At 41.1% G+C, this 14,018-nt stretch overlaps 1 protein-coding gene across 1 annotated transcript; it reads right to left on the reverse strand.

Moving 5' to 3' along the window:
• Positions 1-254: 254 nt before the first annotated feature.
• Positions 255-13,718, reverse strand: LOC132496408 (YTH domain-containing family protein 1-like). The gene is given in 2 exon segments (XM_060108799.1): positions 255-1,268; positions 13,605-13,718. Coding segments are annotated over 2 exon segments (1,074 nt in total). The 3' UTR covers positions 255-308.
• Between the last annotated feature and the right edge of the window lie 300 nt (positions 13,719-14,018).

Here is a 14,018-nt window from a genome sequence, read left to right on the forward strand (position 1 = left end):
ACTCAATTTTGTTTCTTTTTATGGCTGAGTCATATTCCATTGTATATATGTGCCATATTCTCTGTTGATGGACACTTAGGTTGCTTCCATGTCCTGGCTATTGTAAATGGAGCTGCAGTGAACATTGTGGTACGTCTCTTTTTGAATTATGGTTTTCTCGGGGTAAAAATAAACTACAAAGAACGTAAAGATGCGAGCAGTCAAGCCCTGCACGAGGCCAGCCAGAGCCAGTGCCAAGAGACAGTACCAAGCACACACTCTCCAACCGCGCCAGCCCCACGTCTGACGGTACAGAACCTGCTTCGTCCTCACTGCTTGTTTCGATTCTGCCGTTCCTTGCGCACCACCTCCTCCTCCTCCTGGCGCTTCTCATAGCACGAGAAGTCGTCGAAGATGGAGGTGGTGTGCTTGTACGAGGCGATGATCTTCAGCACTTGCTTCGCCTTCTCCAGGGGCACCTCCTGGGTGTCAAGAGAGTCGGTGACCGGCTTGTTGTCATTGTTCTCCAGCTGGATGTGCCAGAGCTGGTTGTTGGGCATGTCCTTGACAAAGATCTACTTCATGTCGAACTTGCCCTTCCACTTGTCCTGGGACCAGACCCCGGCGCTGGTGCCGTAGTCCATGGGTGACTTCATCTCAGCCACCCCGCAGAAGTGGCTGCTGCCGTTGATGCTGAAGAGCAGGTAGATGGGCCCCTTGCTGCCAAGGGTGCGGAAGGCGCTGTCCAGGCGCCGGTTGCCATGCTCCGTGCTACACCAGAGGGAGTACTTGATGGAGCGGTGCACGTCATCCTCTGAGTAGCTCTTGATGATGAACACGCGCCCGCTCTTCAGGTTCCAGTCAAACTCCTTGGGGTTGTAGCTGTGGGCAGCTTTCAGTTTTTCTAGGACGGGGTGGGACTCTGGGCCCAGGGCGGCGCTGGGCTGGGTGCTCCCAGGACAGTTACTGTCGCCGCTGGTCCCCCTGCTCTGTCCGAATGCTGTGCTTCTGTTGGGAGGGGTGACCCAGCGGGTCTGGAGTGGCTGCTGGGGGCCCGGATGCTGTGGTGGGGCCAGAGGGGGAGGCTGGGTGGGAAGGGACTGCACAGCCAGCTGAGGTTGGGGGGCCGCCTGGGGGGCCGACTGGGGCTGCGGAGCCGGGGCCTTGGGCAAGGGCCCCTTGTTGTCCCAGGTGCCAATGTCCATGTTATGCTTTATGGGCGAAGGAGGCAGTGAGCCCCTGACGGCAGACCCCCTCTTCACCTTCATCTTCGGCTGCAGTTTGGCGGGCTTTGGATTGATCCCTTGATCGTTATGTAGTGTCCTTCCTTGTGTCTTGTAACGCTCTTTATTTTAAAGTCTATTTTATCTGATATGAGTATTGCTACTCCAGCTTTCTTTTGATTTCCATTTGCATGGATTATCTTTTTCCATCCCCTCTCTTTCAGTCTCTTTGTGTCCCTAGGTCTGAAGTGGGTCTCTTGTAGATAGCATATATATGGGTCTTATTTCTGTATCCATTCAGCAAGCCTGTCTCTTTTAGTTGGAGCATTTAATCCATTCACATTTAAGGTAATTATCCATATGTATGTTCCTATTGCCATTTTCTTAATTGTTTTGGGTTTGTTTTTGTAGATCCTTTTCTTCTATTGTGTTTCCCACTTAGAGAAGTTCCTTTAGCATTTGTTGTAGAGCTGGTTTGGTGGTGCTGAATTCTCTTAGCTTTTGCTTGTCTGTAAAGCTTTTGATTTCTCTGTCAAATCTGAATGAGATCCTTGCTGGGTAGAGTAATCTAGGTTGTAGGTTCTTCCCTTTCATCACTTTAAGTATATCATGCCACTGCCTTCTGGCTTGTAGAGTTTCTGCTGAGAAATCAGCTGTTATCCTTATGAGAGTTCCCTTGTATGTTATTTGTCATTTTTCCCTTGTTGCTTTCAATAATTTTTCTTTGTCTTTAGTTTTTGTCAGTTTGATTACTATGTGTCTTGGCATGTTTCTCCTTGGGTTTATCCTGCCTGGGACTCTCTGCACGTCCTGGACTTGGGTGGCTATTTCCTTTCCCATGTTAGGGAAGTTTTCAACTATAATCTCTTCAAATATTTTCTCGGGTCCTTTCTCTCTCTCTTCTCCTTCTGGGACCCCTATAATGTGAATGTTGTTGCGTTTAATGTTGTCCCAGAGGTCTCTTAGGCTGTCTTCATTTCTTTTCATTCTTTTTTCTTTATTCTCTTCTGTGGCAGTGAATTCCACCATTCTGTCTTGCAGGTCACGTATTCGTTCTTCTTCCTCAGTTATTCTGCTATTGATTCCTTCTAGTGTAGTTTTCCTTTCAGTTATTGTATTGTTCATCTCTGTTGTTTGTTCTTTAATTCTTCTAGATGTTTGTTCTTTAATTCTTCCAGGTCTTTGTTAAACATTTCTTGCATCTTCTCAATGTTTGCCTCCATTCTCTTTCTGAGGTCCTGGATCATCTTCACTATCATTATTCTGAATTCTGTTTCTGGAAGGTTGCCTATCTCCACTTCATTTAGTTGTTTTTCTGGGGTTTTATCTTGTTCCTTCATCTGGTACATAGTCCTCTGCCTTTTCATTTTGTCTATCTTTCTGTGAATGTGGTTTTCATTCCACACACTGCAGGATTGTAGTTCTTCTTGCTTCTGCTGTCTGCCTTCTTCACATTGAAACTTTAATTTTCTTATCCTAAGTTCCTTGTAGTGTTGGAGGGTCTCCTGCAGAGGTGGGGGGTGGGGTGGCTGTGTCTCACTGTGGGGACAAGGACACTGGCAGCAGAAGTTCTGGGAAGTATTCCTTGGTGTGAGCCCACCCAGAGTCTGCAATTAGCCATACCAAAGAGCCTGTAGGCTCCAGTGCTCAGGAAAATGGGATGTTTTTAAATCAGGGAGAGTCATAAGAACTTCGTGTTGTTTATTTTTTAAGGCCTTTATAAACAATTCTTTTTTTTGTTAATGTCATAATAATTTATTTAAAATCCATATGCAGTCACACATCTAAACTTCCATAATTATCTCTTCTGGGACAATAAAAAAGAATATGCTCCTCGGGGCGGTGGGGACTTCAGACTATACTACAAAGCTACAGTAATCAGGCAATATGCTACTGGCACAAAAACAGAAGTATAGATCAATGGAACAGGACAGAAAGCCCAGAGATAAACCCATGAACCTATGGTCACCTAATCTATGACAAGGAGGCAAGGATATACAATGCAGAAAAGACACTCTCTTCAACAAGTGGTGCTGGGAAAACTGGACAGCTACATGTTGAAGAATGAAATTAGAACACTCCTTAACACCATACACAAAAATAAACTCAAAATGGATTAAAGACCTAAATGTAAGGCCAGACACTATCAAACTCTTAGAGGAAAATATAGGCAAAACACTCCATGACATAAATCACAGCAAGATCCTTTTTGACCCACCTCCTAGAGAAATGGAAATAAAAACAAAAATAAACAAATGGGACCTAATGAAACTTAAAAGCTTTTGCACAGCAAAGGAAACCATAAACAAGACAAAAAGACAACCCTCAGAATGGGAGAAAATATTTGCAAATGTAGCAACGGACAAAGGATCAATCTCCAAAATTTGCAAGCAGCTCATGCAGCTCAATATCAAAAAACCAAACAACCCAATCCAAAAATGGGCAGAAGACATAAATAGACATTTCTCCAAAGAAGATATACAGATTGCCAACAAACACATGAAAGAATGCTCAACATCAATAATTATTAGAGAAATGCAAATCAAAACTACAATGAGTTATCACCTCACACCAGTTAGAATGGGCATCATCAGAAAATCTACAAACAACAAATGCTGGAGAGCGTGTGAAGAAAAGGGAACCCTCTTGCACTGTTGGTGGGAATATAAATTGATACAGCCACTGTGGAGAACAGTATGGAGGTTCCTTAAAAAAGTAAATTTAGAGCTACCATATGATCCATCAATCCCACTACTGGGCATATACCCTGAGAAAACCATAATTCAAAAAGACACATGTACCCCAATGTTCATTGCAGCACTCTTTACAAGAGCCAGGTCATGGAAGCAACCTAAATGCCCATCGACAGATGAATGGGTAAAGAAGATGTGGTACATAGATACAATGGACTATTACTCAGACATAAAGACAAATGAAGTTGGGTCATTTGTAGAGACGTGGATGGACCTAGAGACTATCATGTAGAGTGAAGTAAGTCAGAAAGAGAAAAACAAATATCATGTATTAATGCATATGTGTGGAATCTAAAAAAATGGTACAGATGAACCAGTTTGCAAGGCAGAAATAGAAACACAGATGTAGAGAACAAACATGTGGACACCAAGGGGGGAAAGCAGGGGGAGGGTTGTGGTGGTGGTGGGGATGAATTGGGAGATTGGGATTGACATGTATGCACTAATATGTATAAAACAGATAGCTAATAAGAACCTGCTGTATAAAAAATAAATTAATTAAATTAAAATAAAAACATCCCATTTTCCTAAATGTAAGGAGAGTAGGATTAAGTTAAATAACCTTTAAGGTTTTTTACTTTAAATATTTAATGACTTCAATATATGTCATGGTGCCACTTTCGTTTTCTTTTCTTTCTTTCTTTCTTTTAAAGCAAAGAACTGTTCTTATTTTCTCAGAAGCCTCAAAAGGCAAAGGAAAAATCAGTGTATTAATCCCTACAATGGATTCCAATGTCATCCTAGTTTCAGGAGGTGTCCAGTTACAGAGAAATATTTTAGTAATCGTAAGGTTCAGACAGACCTTACGTGACCCTACTCATTCCTGACCAGCAAACAGTTTTTGTTTAATTTCGAAAGAAACCAGACAAACTCTGCAAGGTTACTTGTAATCATGACACCATTCTTAGAATTGCCATGTGCTGGGAACATGCCTTCTCACTTCCTCCTTCTATCTACAGTATAAATCTGAAGGACTTTGTTATGGCTCTTATACTTGGCACATCTTAGGCCTATTTAGAACATCAACACCATCAATCACAAAATATGGGGCCGACCAGCTGGATGAACCTTGGCTATCATGCAGGGGTTATTTGTCATCTGGGCATGTCTGTTTGGTATATAACACTCCTTCAGTCCCAGAACAATTTTCCCCCTCCGAAAATATTCTCTTTCATTCAGGAAACACGTGATTAATAAAGGACAAGGGTTTAAAGCTGGAGGTCAAGGCTAAAAGTCTTAACCAAACAAGTGCATTGCTTACTAACGTTTGCATCAGCAGTCAAAAATTCCCTTGAAGAGCCCCCACACTGAAGAAACAGTCTTAAATGCCATAAATTTCAAGGGACTCCAGCAACTATATTCATCTTAAGGGATTTATTGTAAAATAGTGTTGCACATCTGAAAAATGTTTTGCTGCAGAATAATAACACTGCAGCAAGCATTTAAAAGGCCCAAACATTTACAATTTATTATAAAAAATTAAGGTTGAAAAGACATAGTTTAAGCAATACGATATGCAAAGGAAGTTTGTACTATAACAGTAGAACAATTTGCATTAAAAATAGTTTTCTAAAGATGTCTATTTATACTAAAATGGATTTAAAAGCAACACTCCTTCCTTCATATTTTTTGTCTTATATATATGTCAATCTACAATACTTTATGGTACTTTTCCATTAGACAGTTTTTCTTTTTTCTTTCTTTTTTTTTTTTTGCGGTACGTGGGCCTCTCACTGTTGCGGCCTCTCCCGTTGCGGAGCACAGGCTCCAGACGCGCAGGCTCAGTGGCCATGGCTCATGGGCCCAGCCGCTCCGCGGCATGTGGGATCTTCCCGGACCTGGGCACGAACCCGTGTCCCCTGCATCGGCAGGCGGTCTCTCAACCACTGCGCCACCAGGGATGCCCCAGACAGTTTTTCTTTTATCCTTGTTTTCCCTTCTTCCACCAAAAGAACCTTGTTACTTGTTTATAGAATATTGGGTTTTCTTCTTTCTAGGCAATTGTTACAGTTCCACTCTGTCTTAATATTTATTTGATATTTATGAATTGTTTCTGTGTGTGTGATAACATTAAAAAAGCAAATTTTAATAACAAAAATGATAAAATTGTTGGTTAAGCCTTAAAAGTATCCTAATATTGACTTAACTGGAATCAACTCCATTTCTCAATATGGAAAAACAGATTAAACAATGTTTATTTCCCTGGTATTCTAAAGGGAGTCACACACTCCCACTGGACATCTAAACAGAATTTCTCAGAAACAAAGTGATAAGTAGATCGTATTGTGGGCTGATGATGTTGCAAGGCCTAAGGAGCACATATCAGTCATCACATGATTCATCTTGTACAGACTTCTGAGTTCCTGCACATATGCCACCTGAGGTAACCAGACTTGCTGGAATTCAGTTTCTTTATCTCTCTGCCAAATGCCAAAGTAATAAAAATAGAAACTCAGTACAAAACATACTGTATCAAAACTATGTTTCCATTGAAATTCATAATGGCAATGCATTTATCCTGTACACTGCCTTAGAATCATAGCCTTGGGGGCATAAAGAGGCTTTCAAAGTCATCTGGTCTGACTTCTCATCCTATTACTGTGTAAACTGAGCCTTCAGAGGAGAAGTGGCAGAGGCAAGACTAGCACCCATGTCTCCCATTTCCCTGTCCAGTGCCCCTGTGCCATTGTATAAATCCTTCTTATGGCTCAACTGTTGGTGCAGAATCTTTGGATAAATCTGACTTGCTCACAGCTGGGCAATCTGTTGCTCCACTACTTATGCTAAAATGATAACACTGTATATTTGACTGTTGATGGGGTCTTCTTGGCACTGTACATGCATAATGCTCTCAGTTAACTCAGCTGACCCTGTTAAACAATGACAATGTGTGTGAGGCCTGAGTTTGTTAGCATTCATTGTTACAAAAACAGGGTTACTGACCTTGTCATATTGATCAGCACATGGCAATGTGGATCCTGAAGGCAAATAAAGAATTTCTGGTGGTGATGTAAGAACTATGCTAATTAGTTTCTCCCTCCATTCTGCTCCTAGGCACTGAATAACTGTACAGTTTAGCTAGAAGACTCACTGAGCCCTGGACTAATAAAACCTAAGAATTTTTATAAATAATAATAAAAAATGTTTCAACATGCCATTTCCTTTCAGAACAAGAGTGGCTTTTGCAGAGCAGTGTGACTGGGGGGAGGGACCACTTTATTTTTTGCTGTTGCATCCCTGCCCCCAGCAGAACTGAAACAACAATGTATATGGATTTCTCCCCCCAAAATCCCATTAAAATAATCATCTATCTATATTCCCTTAAAATTATTTTCTTGAGAATGAGTTTTCAAAATGCTACCATACTATGACTAAGACAAGAACTGTATGTGAGACCTAATTTACATATCTAAGCATTTGGATGTGGGTAGTTTTGCCTTAGTAGAAAAACAAGCTAAGTTAATTTTTTAACAATACAATATTACCTTGGTACATCTTGTTCTCCCTTTCCCTCGGGGTCTTACACGAATGAATCAGAAAATTGCTCCCTTATGTTAAGCCTGAGTCTGCACCTGTGTTAAATTCACATGGAATTGAAATTGGGGGTGTGGGGGTGGGGATAAATGTCAGAGAAACTAATAGGATGATATATCTAAGTTTGAATTCTCAAATGGACTAGCATCCAATGCAGAGACCATTGACGGGAACATTTGTGAAGGCATATTGCTTCACATCTAGAATTGAAATTAAGCATATATAATATATAATCATGTTGATTGGCTGTCCTCAAGTTCTCAAGTTTAGTATTAGAAGCATCTGCCTCCAGATTTTAGGAAATTCAGATTACTGGGTATTCTGGAAATTTGGGCATGCCAAAATTTTTACTTTACTTTCTTTGGGTATCCTCCATGTTTTAGACATCTTAAGAGAGATCATGAAAAATAAGCAAGTCATTGAAACAAAATATAGACAGCAGTGAAGAGTTGAAAGAAGGGAAGAGATGAATGACCTTTAGATTTGCAAAAACAAGGGGACTTCGGATGTTGTGGACAGGTGGGTGAGTGGGAGGTGGAGAGAGCATGGGTCAGTATAAAAGTGAGAGGAATTAAGTGAGGAAAACAGAGATGTGGAGAGAGTTGTGGCAATATTCTAAGTCTGCTCTTATGGAGATGGTTGGAAGGAGTCCGTTTGCCTCACAGTGAGGCAACCTTGTTAATGAAATTTCACATCTGCTTGTTTTATGTTTTGCAGTACAGCACTGACGTTTTTCAGCAATATTGTCCAACATTTGAGATGCATTCTGGATGAAGACATCTGTCTGTTTGAAAGGTTTTGGTATCAGAGGAAGGAAGGAAATGAGAAAGAAGTTTGGGGCTCTGAGAATAAGACACCTCAGTTTTATCAGCCATGAAGTACATACCATGGAGGACGATTATTTGCATACTGCAATGGAGGCTGGTTAAAGTCCAATCAATTGAATCCAGATGTGAATTTCTTTTGAGATTTTTTTTTAAGTGAGGGTTGCCAAAACTTCATGGGAGCAGAGACCACAAGCTATTATAAGCCAAAGGACTCTCAAAGTACAAGGAACGGTTTTTGGCTTATTAGGAGTCCTACTTCTTTAAGGTTGGTATTTGAAATAGAACAAGTTTGTCTGCGATAAATTAGTTAGAGGATATTACAAATAGCTGGCCCTTGCCTAAATAAAATCTTCCAAAACAAGTCTACAAAAAGTGTTCCTGATAATCATCACATATTTAGGGAACACCACAACTGATAGTTTATGCTCTTTTGGTGGGAGGCAAGTTCTAGGAAAAACGATCCATGAGAATCCATCGCCTGGCACATACTGGTAATGAATGGAGTTTGAATAAAATGCCAAAGGTATGCTTTTAAAAAGGTATAAATGTTCATAGGAATCTTAGACCTCTTAAGAAACTAACAGGAAAGTCCACTAATCTTAGAAATTGATTAGTTAAGAATATTAGGAAATCATCTGGTAGGGGAATTCTGTTGTTCTTGTGTTTTCTTTTCAAATGTGACTAATTTTGATTAGTCAAAACCTTACCCTTCCCTTGGGACTAGTATTCATGAAGAAACAGTATACTCGAGGACTAAAGTAAGTAGCGGTATGAATAGAAACATTTCGTTTTAGCTTATTTCCTAAATGTATTGAACACAAGAGTAAATAAAGAAATAATTTTTCTATAACCCCATCATCCTGACAAATCAATGTGTTTTCATATCTCTACATTCTCTTCAAGTCCATATCATGTATTTTTTAAAGAATATTACAGGTGTGCTAGGATAGACACTTTTTTCCTAAATAATAACTTAATGGAAGCCTTGTCATTTGACCATTTAAATATGATTCAATGTCTTCAATTTATGGAGTTTCATGTATGTACTTATCAATCTGGCTAATTATCATTTGGTAAGAACATTTTGTTTGTGTTGGACTGGAACTTTTTTCCTGAAATCTCAAATAAAACCCAGAATTTGTTTAAACTCATTTTAGAGCTTTGGCTTTTTCCTGTATTTGTTTTAGGTCACTTAATTTTACTTTAAAAATGTATAACCAAATTTGGGAATGAGAAACTCAGAAATTAGAAAAGTGCTTCCTTAGAATAGATAGAATCCATTCCAATTCCATTGAATTTAATTCAACCCCAAACTTATTTTCATGTGCTAGGTATTATAAGGACACAGATGAGGCTAGCTTGTCTCCCAGGGCCTTCTGATATCTATAGTCCAACATGCCTGGGTTGGACTAAGGCAGAGTTTAAATACAGGAACAAGCAAAGTTCTTGGAGAATTTCCACTCGAGGAAATAGAGAGGTTAATTCAAAAGCAAGGGCTTATTGAAGTAGATGGAAATTAAGCTGGGTCTTGAAGGATGAGAGGGCATGGTTTATTTTTGTTTGGATCCTTTGATAAACTCATTTTGATAAGTGACAGAAGTCCCAGGAAGGCAGTGAATTATGCAAGAGTAATTTTAAGCTTCCTTTAATGAATGGGAATGGAGAGAGACACTCTTGTTCTGAACTCATACTGTGTATCAGGCTCTGTGTTAAGTAAGCCTTCCTTAGGCTATTTAGCCGTGAGCAGAGTGGCTTCACGAGCATGAGATCAGCGCATTCGCACAAGACACAGTGCTCAGGGCCTCCCTGGTGGCGCAGGTGGTTGAGAGTCCGCCTGCCGATGCAGGGGATACGGGTTCGTGCCCCGGTCTGGGAGGATCCCATATGCCGCGGAGCGGCTGGGCCCGTGAGCCATGGCCGCTGAGCCTGCGCGTCCGGAGCCTGCGCGTCCGGAGCCTGTGCTCCGCAGCGGGGGAGGCCACAACAGTGAGAGGCCCGCATACCGCAAAAAAAAAAAAAAAAAAAAGACACAGTGCTCAGAAGGGCCCTGTACTTGGGGCTTAATGCTCTGCAGTTAGTGTTTTGAGATTCTTAATAATTTTATCTTTGAATTTGTGGTTTGTAGGTGAAATCTGATAGAACATTGAAGTATGTGCTAGAGACTTGAAGCCTTAACTCACATGCTGTCCCGTGTCTCATCATCTCCACACCTCTCTGGACAGGTTCTCAGCCCCCAGCTCCCCACCACCTGGAGCTGCATGCAGCACTTGACCTCCCCCTTCCCCCATCCCCACACATGGGAAATAAGCCACCCTTCTTCTGGGGTGGCAACCAGGTTGCATCGACAAGGAGAGGCTGTGATCCATCACTGCCGTCTGTTCCTGCTGGAGACCTGGACATGACCATGGGGGAGGATCATGGTCAGGCGTGTGTCCCCTGGCGCATCTCAGTGCAGCAAGGAGGTAGCTGGCAACTGGAATGACTGGCTGGAGGCCTTTTGCCCAGCCCTGATCCAGGTACTACCTATGTTCTAGCACAGAGGTAACAATCCCTTGGGTGTTATCCATTTGCCAGTGGGTTGGGAATACTGACATCCCCACCCCAACCAAGGTCCTACAGTTTCATTTTGCTCTGAGGCCAAAAATGTATGTAGTTGGCCCCGACCCTGAGGCAGGTATTACTGTCCTCCTACTTCAGATGGAAAACTAGAGTCTAAGAAGAGCTGGTAAGTGGCAGAGAAGGTGGTCTCACTCTAAAGCCCATCCTCTCTTCACCATGGTGTGCCATACCATCTCCCTTGAGGTGAATGAGAGGGGTCTCAAAGTGCTGACTTTCAGTGCATGCCCATTCCCTTGGAGTGGCCTGGAGGTGACAAGGAGCCCTCGTTTAAGAACACAGATCTTCACTTAAAGGACTCAAGGTCTTTATGGTTTCTTCTGGTGGACAGGTGTGAACATTTAAAGAAAATTTTGAGCTCCAGGCTCATTCTTATGACTGAATTTTGTCCCTCTAAAATGTATATGTTGAAGCCCTAATCCTCCAATTCCTCAGAATGCTACCGTATTTGGAAACAGGGCCATCAAAGACATGATTAAGTTAAACTGAGGCTGTTAGTGTGGTCCCTAGTCCAATTTTACTCATGTCTTTGTAAGAAGAGGAAATTGAAACACAACTTGCTGAGTGTGCACATGAGAAATACCATGTAAGGACAAAGCAAGAAGACGGTTATCTGTAAGCCAAGGAGAGAGGCCTCACAAGAAACAAGAAACAAGAAGAGGCCTCACAAGAAACAAAAAACAAGGAGAGAGGCCTCATAAGAAATCAAACCTTGATTTTGGAATTTTAGCCTCCAGAACTGTGAGAAAATAAATTTATGTTGTTTAAATCACCCAATCGGTAGTATTTTTTTATGGTAGCCCTAGCAAATTAATATAACCACTGAGACCTTGATATATTAATCCATCAATATTTGCTGGCCTAAAAAAGCATAGGAACATGGTTCTATCAAGTGTTATAAAAATGAAGAGGTATCTATAAAAACCCCTAGGAGAATGAGAGAGAGAAAACGGGATAAGGTGAAAAGAAAAAAATTAAGATACTAAGGTAAGGAACCATTAGGTGTTGCTCTTCACCTTTATTTATTTTTTATATAAATAAGTGATATGTGAATAATATATGTTCACTGTAAAAATATTTTTTAAAAGCCTAAATCAGTGCAGTAGAAAAATCTAGGTCTTTCTTTTCCCCTTCATTCCCCAACTCACTTTCCACTTCGGAAGTAACCACTGATAGGAATATCCTCTCAGACCATTTAAAAAATGCATTTAAGCCGATGCAGGGGATACGGGTTCGTGCCCCAGTCCGGGAAGATCCCACATGCCACGGAGCGGCTGGGCCCGTGAGCCATGGCCACTGAGCCTGCACGTCCGGAGCCTGTGCTCCACAATGGGAGAGGCCACAACAGTGAGAGGCCCGTGTACCGCAAAAAAAAAAAAAAAAATGCATTTAAGAATATATGTATAATATTTCTGTATATGCGTAATGTTGATTATGAAATAAATGTGATTATACAATATGTATTGCTATGCAATTCGTTTCTCCATTTAACAATATGTATAAGGGATTTTTCTCTATCTACCACACTCCTTTATCTCATATAATCTCCCTGTCTACCACACACCATGGTATGGTGGTTGTATAATTAACCTAACCATCATCTTACTGATAGATATTCAAGCTGTTTCCAATTTCTTATGATCACAAAAAATAGTGCAATGAACATTTTTGTAAATATGTATTTGTGACATTTAGATTTCTAATCGCCGTATTTCTCAGTCACTCCCCTGATTCCACTTTTACTTCTGGATTCCTTTTTGGAATTTATGGCTAAGACTGTCTTTTCCTATCTGAATTAGGTATGTGAAAATAGGCTGAGATGCTTTTTCTTTAATGCCACTACAACCAGAATTATGTATGATTTCCTGTTTCCTTGGTAGAGCATAAAGAAAATACTTTAACTGTTAAAGCCACACTGCACACTGCACCAAGGGCCAGGAGTACACAGTAGCCCATAGAGGAAAGTTTAAGCTGTTGAGCTTAATACATAAATTCTCTGTGGTTTGAGGTGGAAAGACAATAAAGCTTTGAGCTGAGGCATGACTCAGCATCCTCCAGGTACCCAAGGGGACCATGCCAATTTAGGATGACACTAGGGATTTTCTCTGGGATGGACATGCATGTATGGTCTTTATTACTGGGAAGGTGTAGGAACACCCTGATAAAGGCTGGGCTGGGCAGTTCTTCCCAATTTCAATGTTCTAGTTCAAGAAGCCCCTGCCCAGTGAATAATGGCGCCTTACTTTATGGCTGTATGAAGCAACTAGTGGGACTTTCCCAAGAAGAGCCAAGTTAGTGTCACTGTGAATTGGTAAATATAGTCTTTTGGCAAAAAAAATAAATACCTGGAATGACTTATTCTAATAGCCTAATGGATGAAGAGGCATACATATTAAAGAACAATATTTAAAAATTGTAATAAGCATTTAAAGATGGGTTAAATATATTCTATCACTAGATTTTGGCCCTTCCTTCTTAAGTCTACAAAGCAATAATTCTGAATCCCTTCTGTGTCTGAAACCTTCCAGTCTCTGTTCTCTTTGGCAGAACTTCATGCCTCTTGGCTTCAGGCAGCAATTTTTCAAGAAAGCTTGCCATTTTGGCTTACTTCACCTTTATTTCTCGTTTCCTCCATCCACTCAGGCTTCAAAAACCTCTAATTAGCTGCTTACCTTAATTATTGCAAATAGGACTTCATCTGGTCTTAGGTTCTCCCACTTCTGAGGATCCAAAGTGCCAGTGCCTCCCTTTCTAGGAGAATCTTTCTGCTTTTCTGAAAAATGCATTTCCTCACCTCCACTGTGTCTTGTGGCTTCCGTAGCAGGGAAGGGGGGAACAGAAAGAAAACTGGCAGTAGTCTTGGGTGCCTGATTCTGAGCCACATCTATTCCATCTAGAGAAAACTGAAATCTCTTACATAGACCCCAGCAGAAGAAAGGGCTTCCACTCAGTCCAGAAATCACAGACTAGCTACTGTGGCAAATATAAGACCTTAGCACTGCATGGGATTAGCTCACCTCTAGGATCCCCAAGACATTGGAGGTACGGTGGGTTGGTGCCCTTTTTTTTTTTTTTTTTTGTGGTAC

Source organism: Mesoplodon densirostris, chromosome 9, assembly GCF_025265405.1.
Source record: "Mesoplodon densirostris isolate mMesDen1 chromosome 9, mMesDen1 primary haplotype, whole genome shotgun sequence".
In the NCBI taxonomy this organism is placed as follows: Eukaryota; Metazoa; Chordata; class Mammalia; order Artiodactyla; family Ziphiidae; genus Mesoplodon; species Mesoplodon densirostris.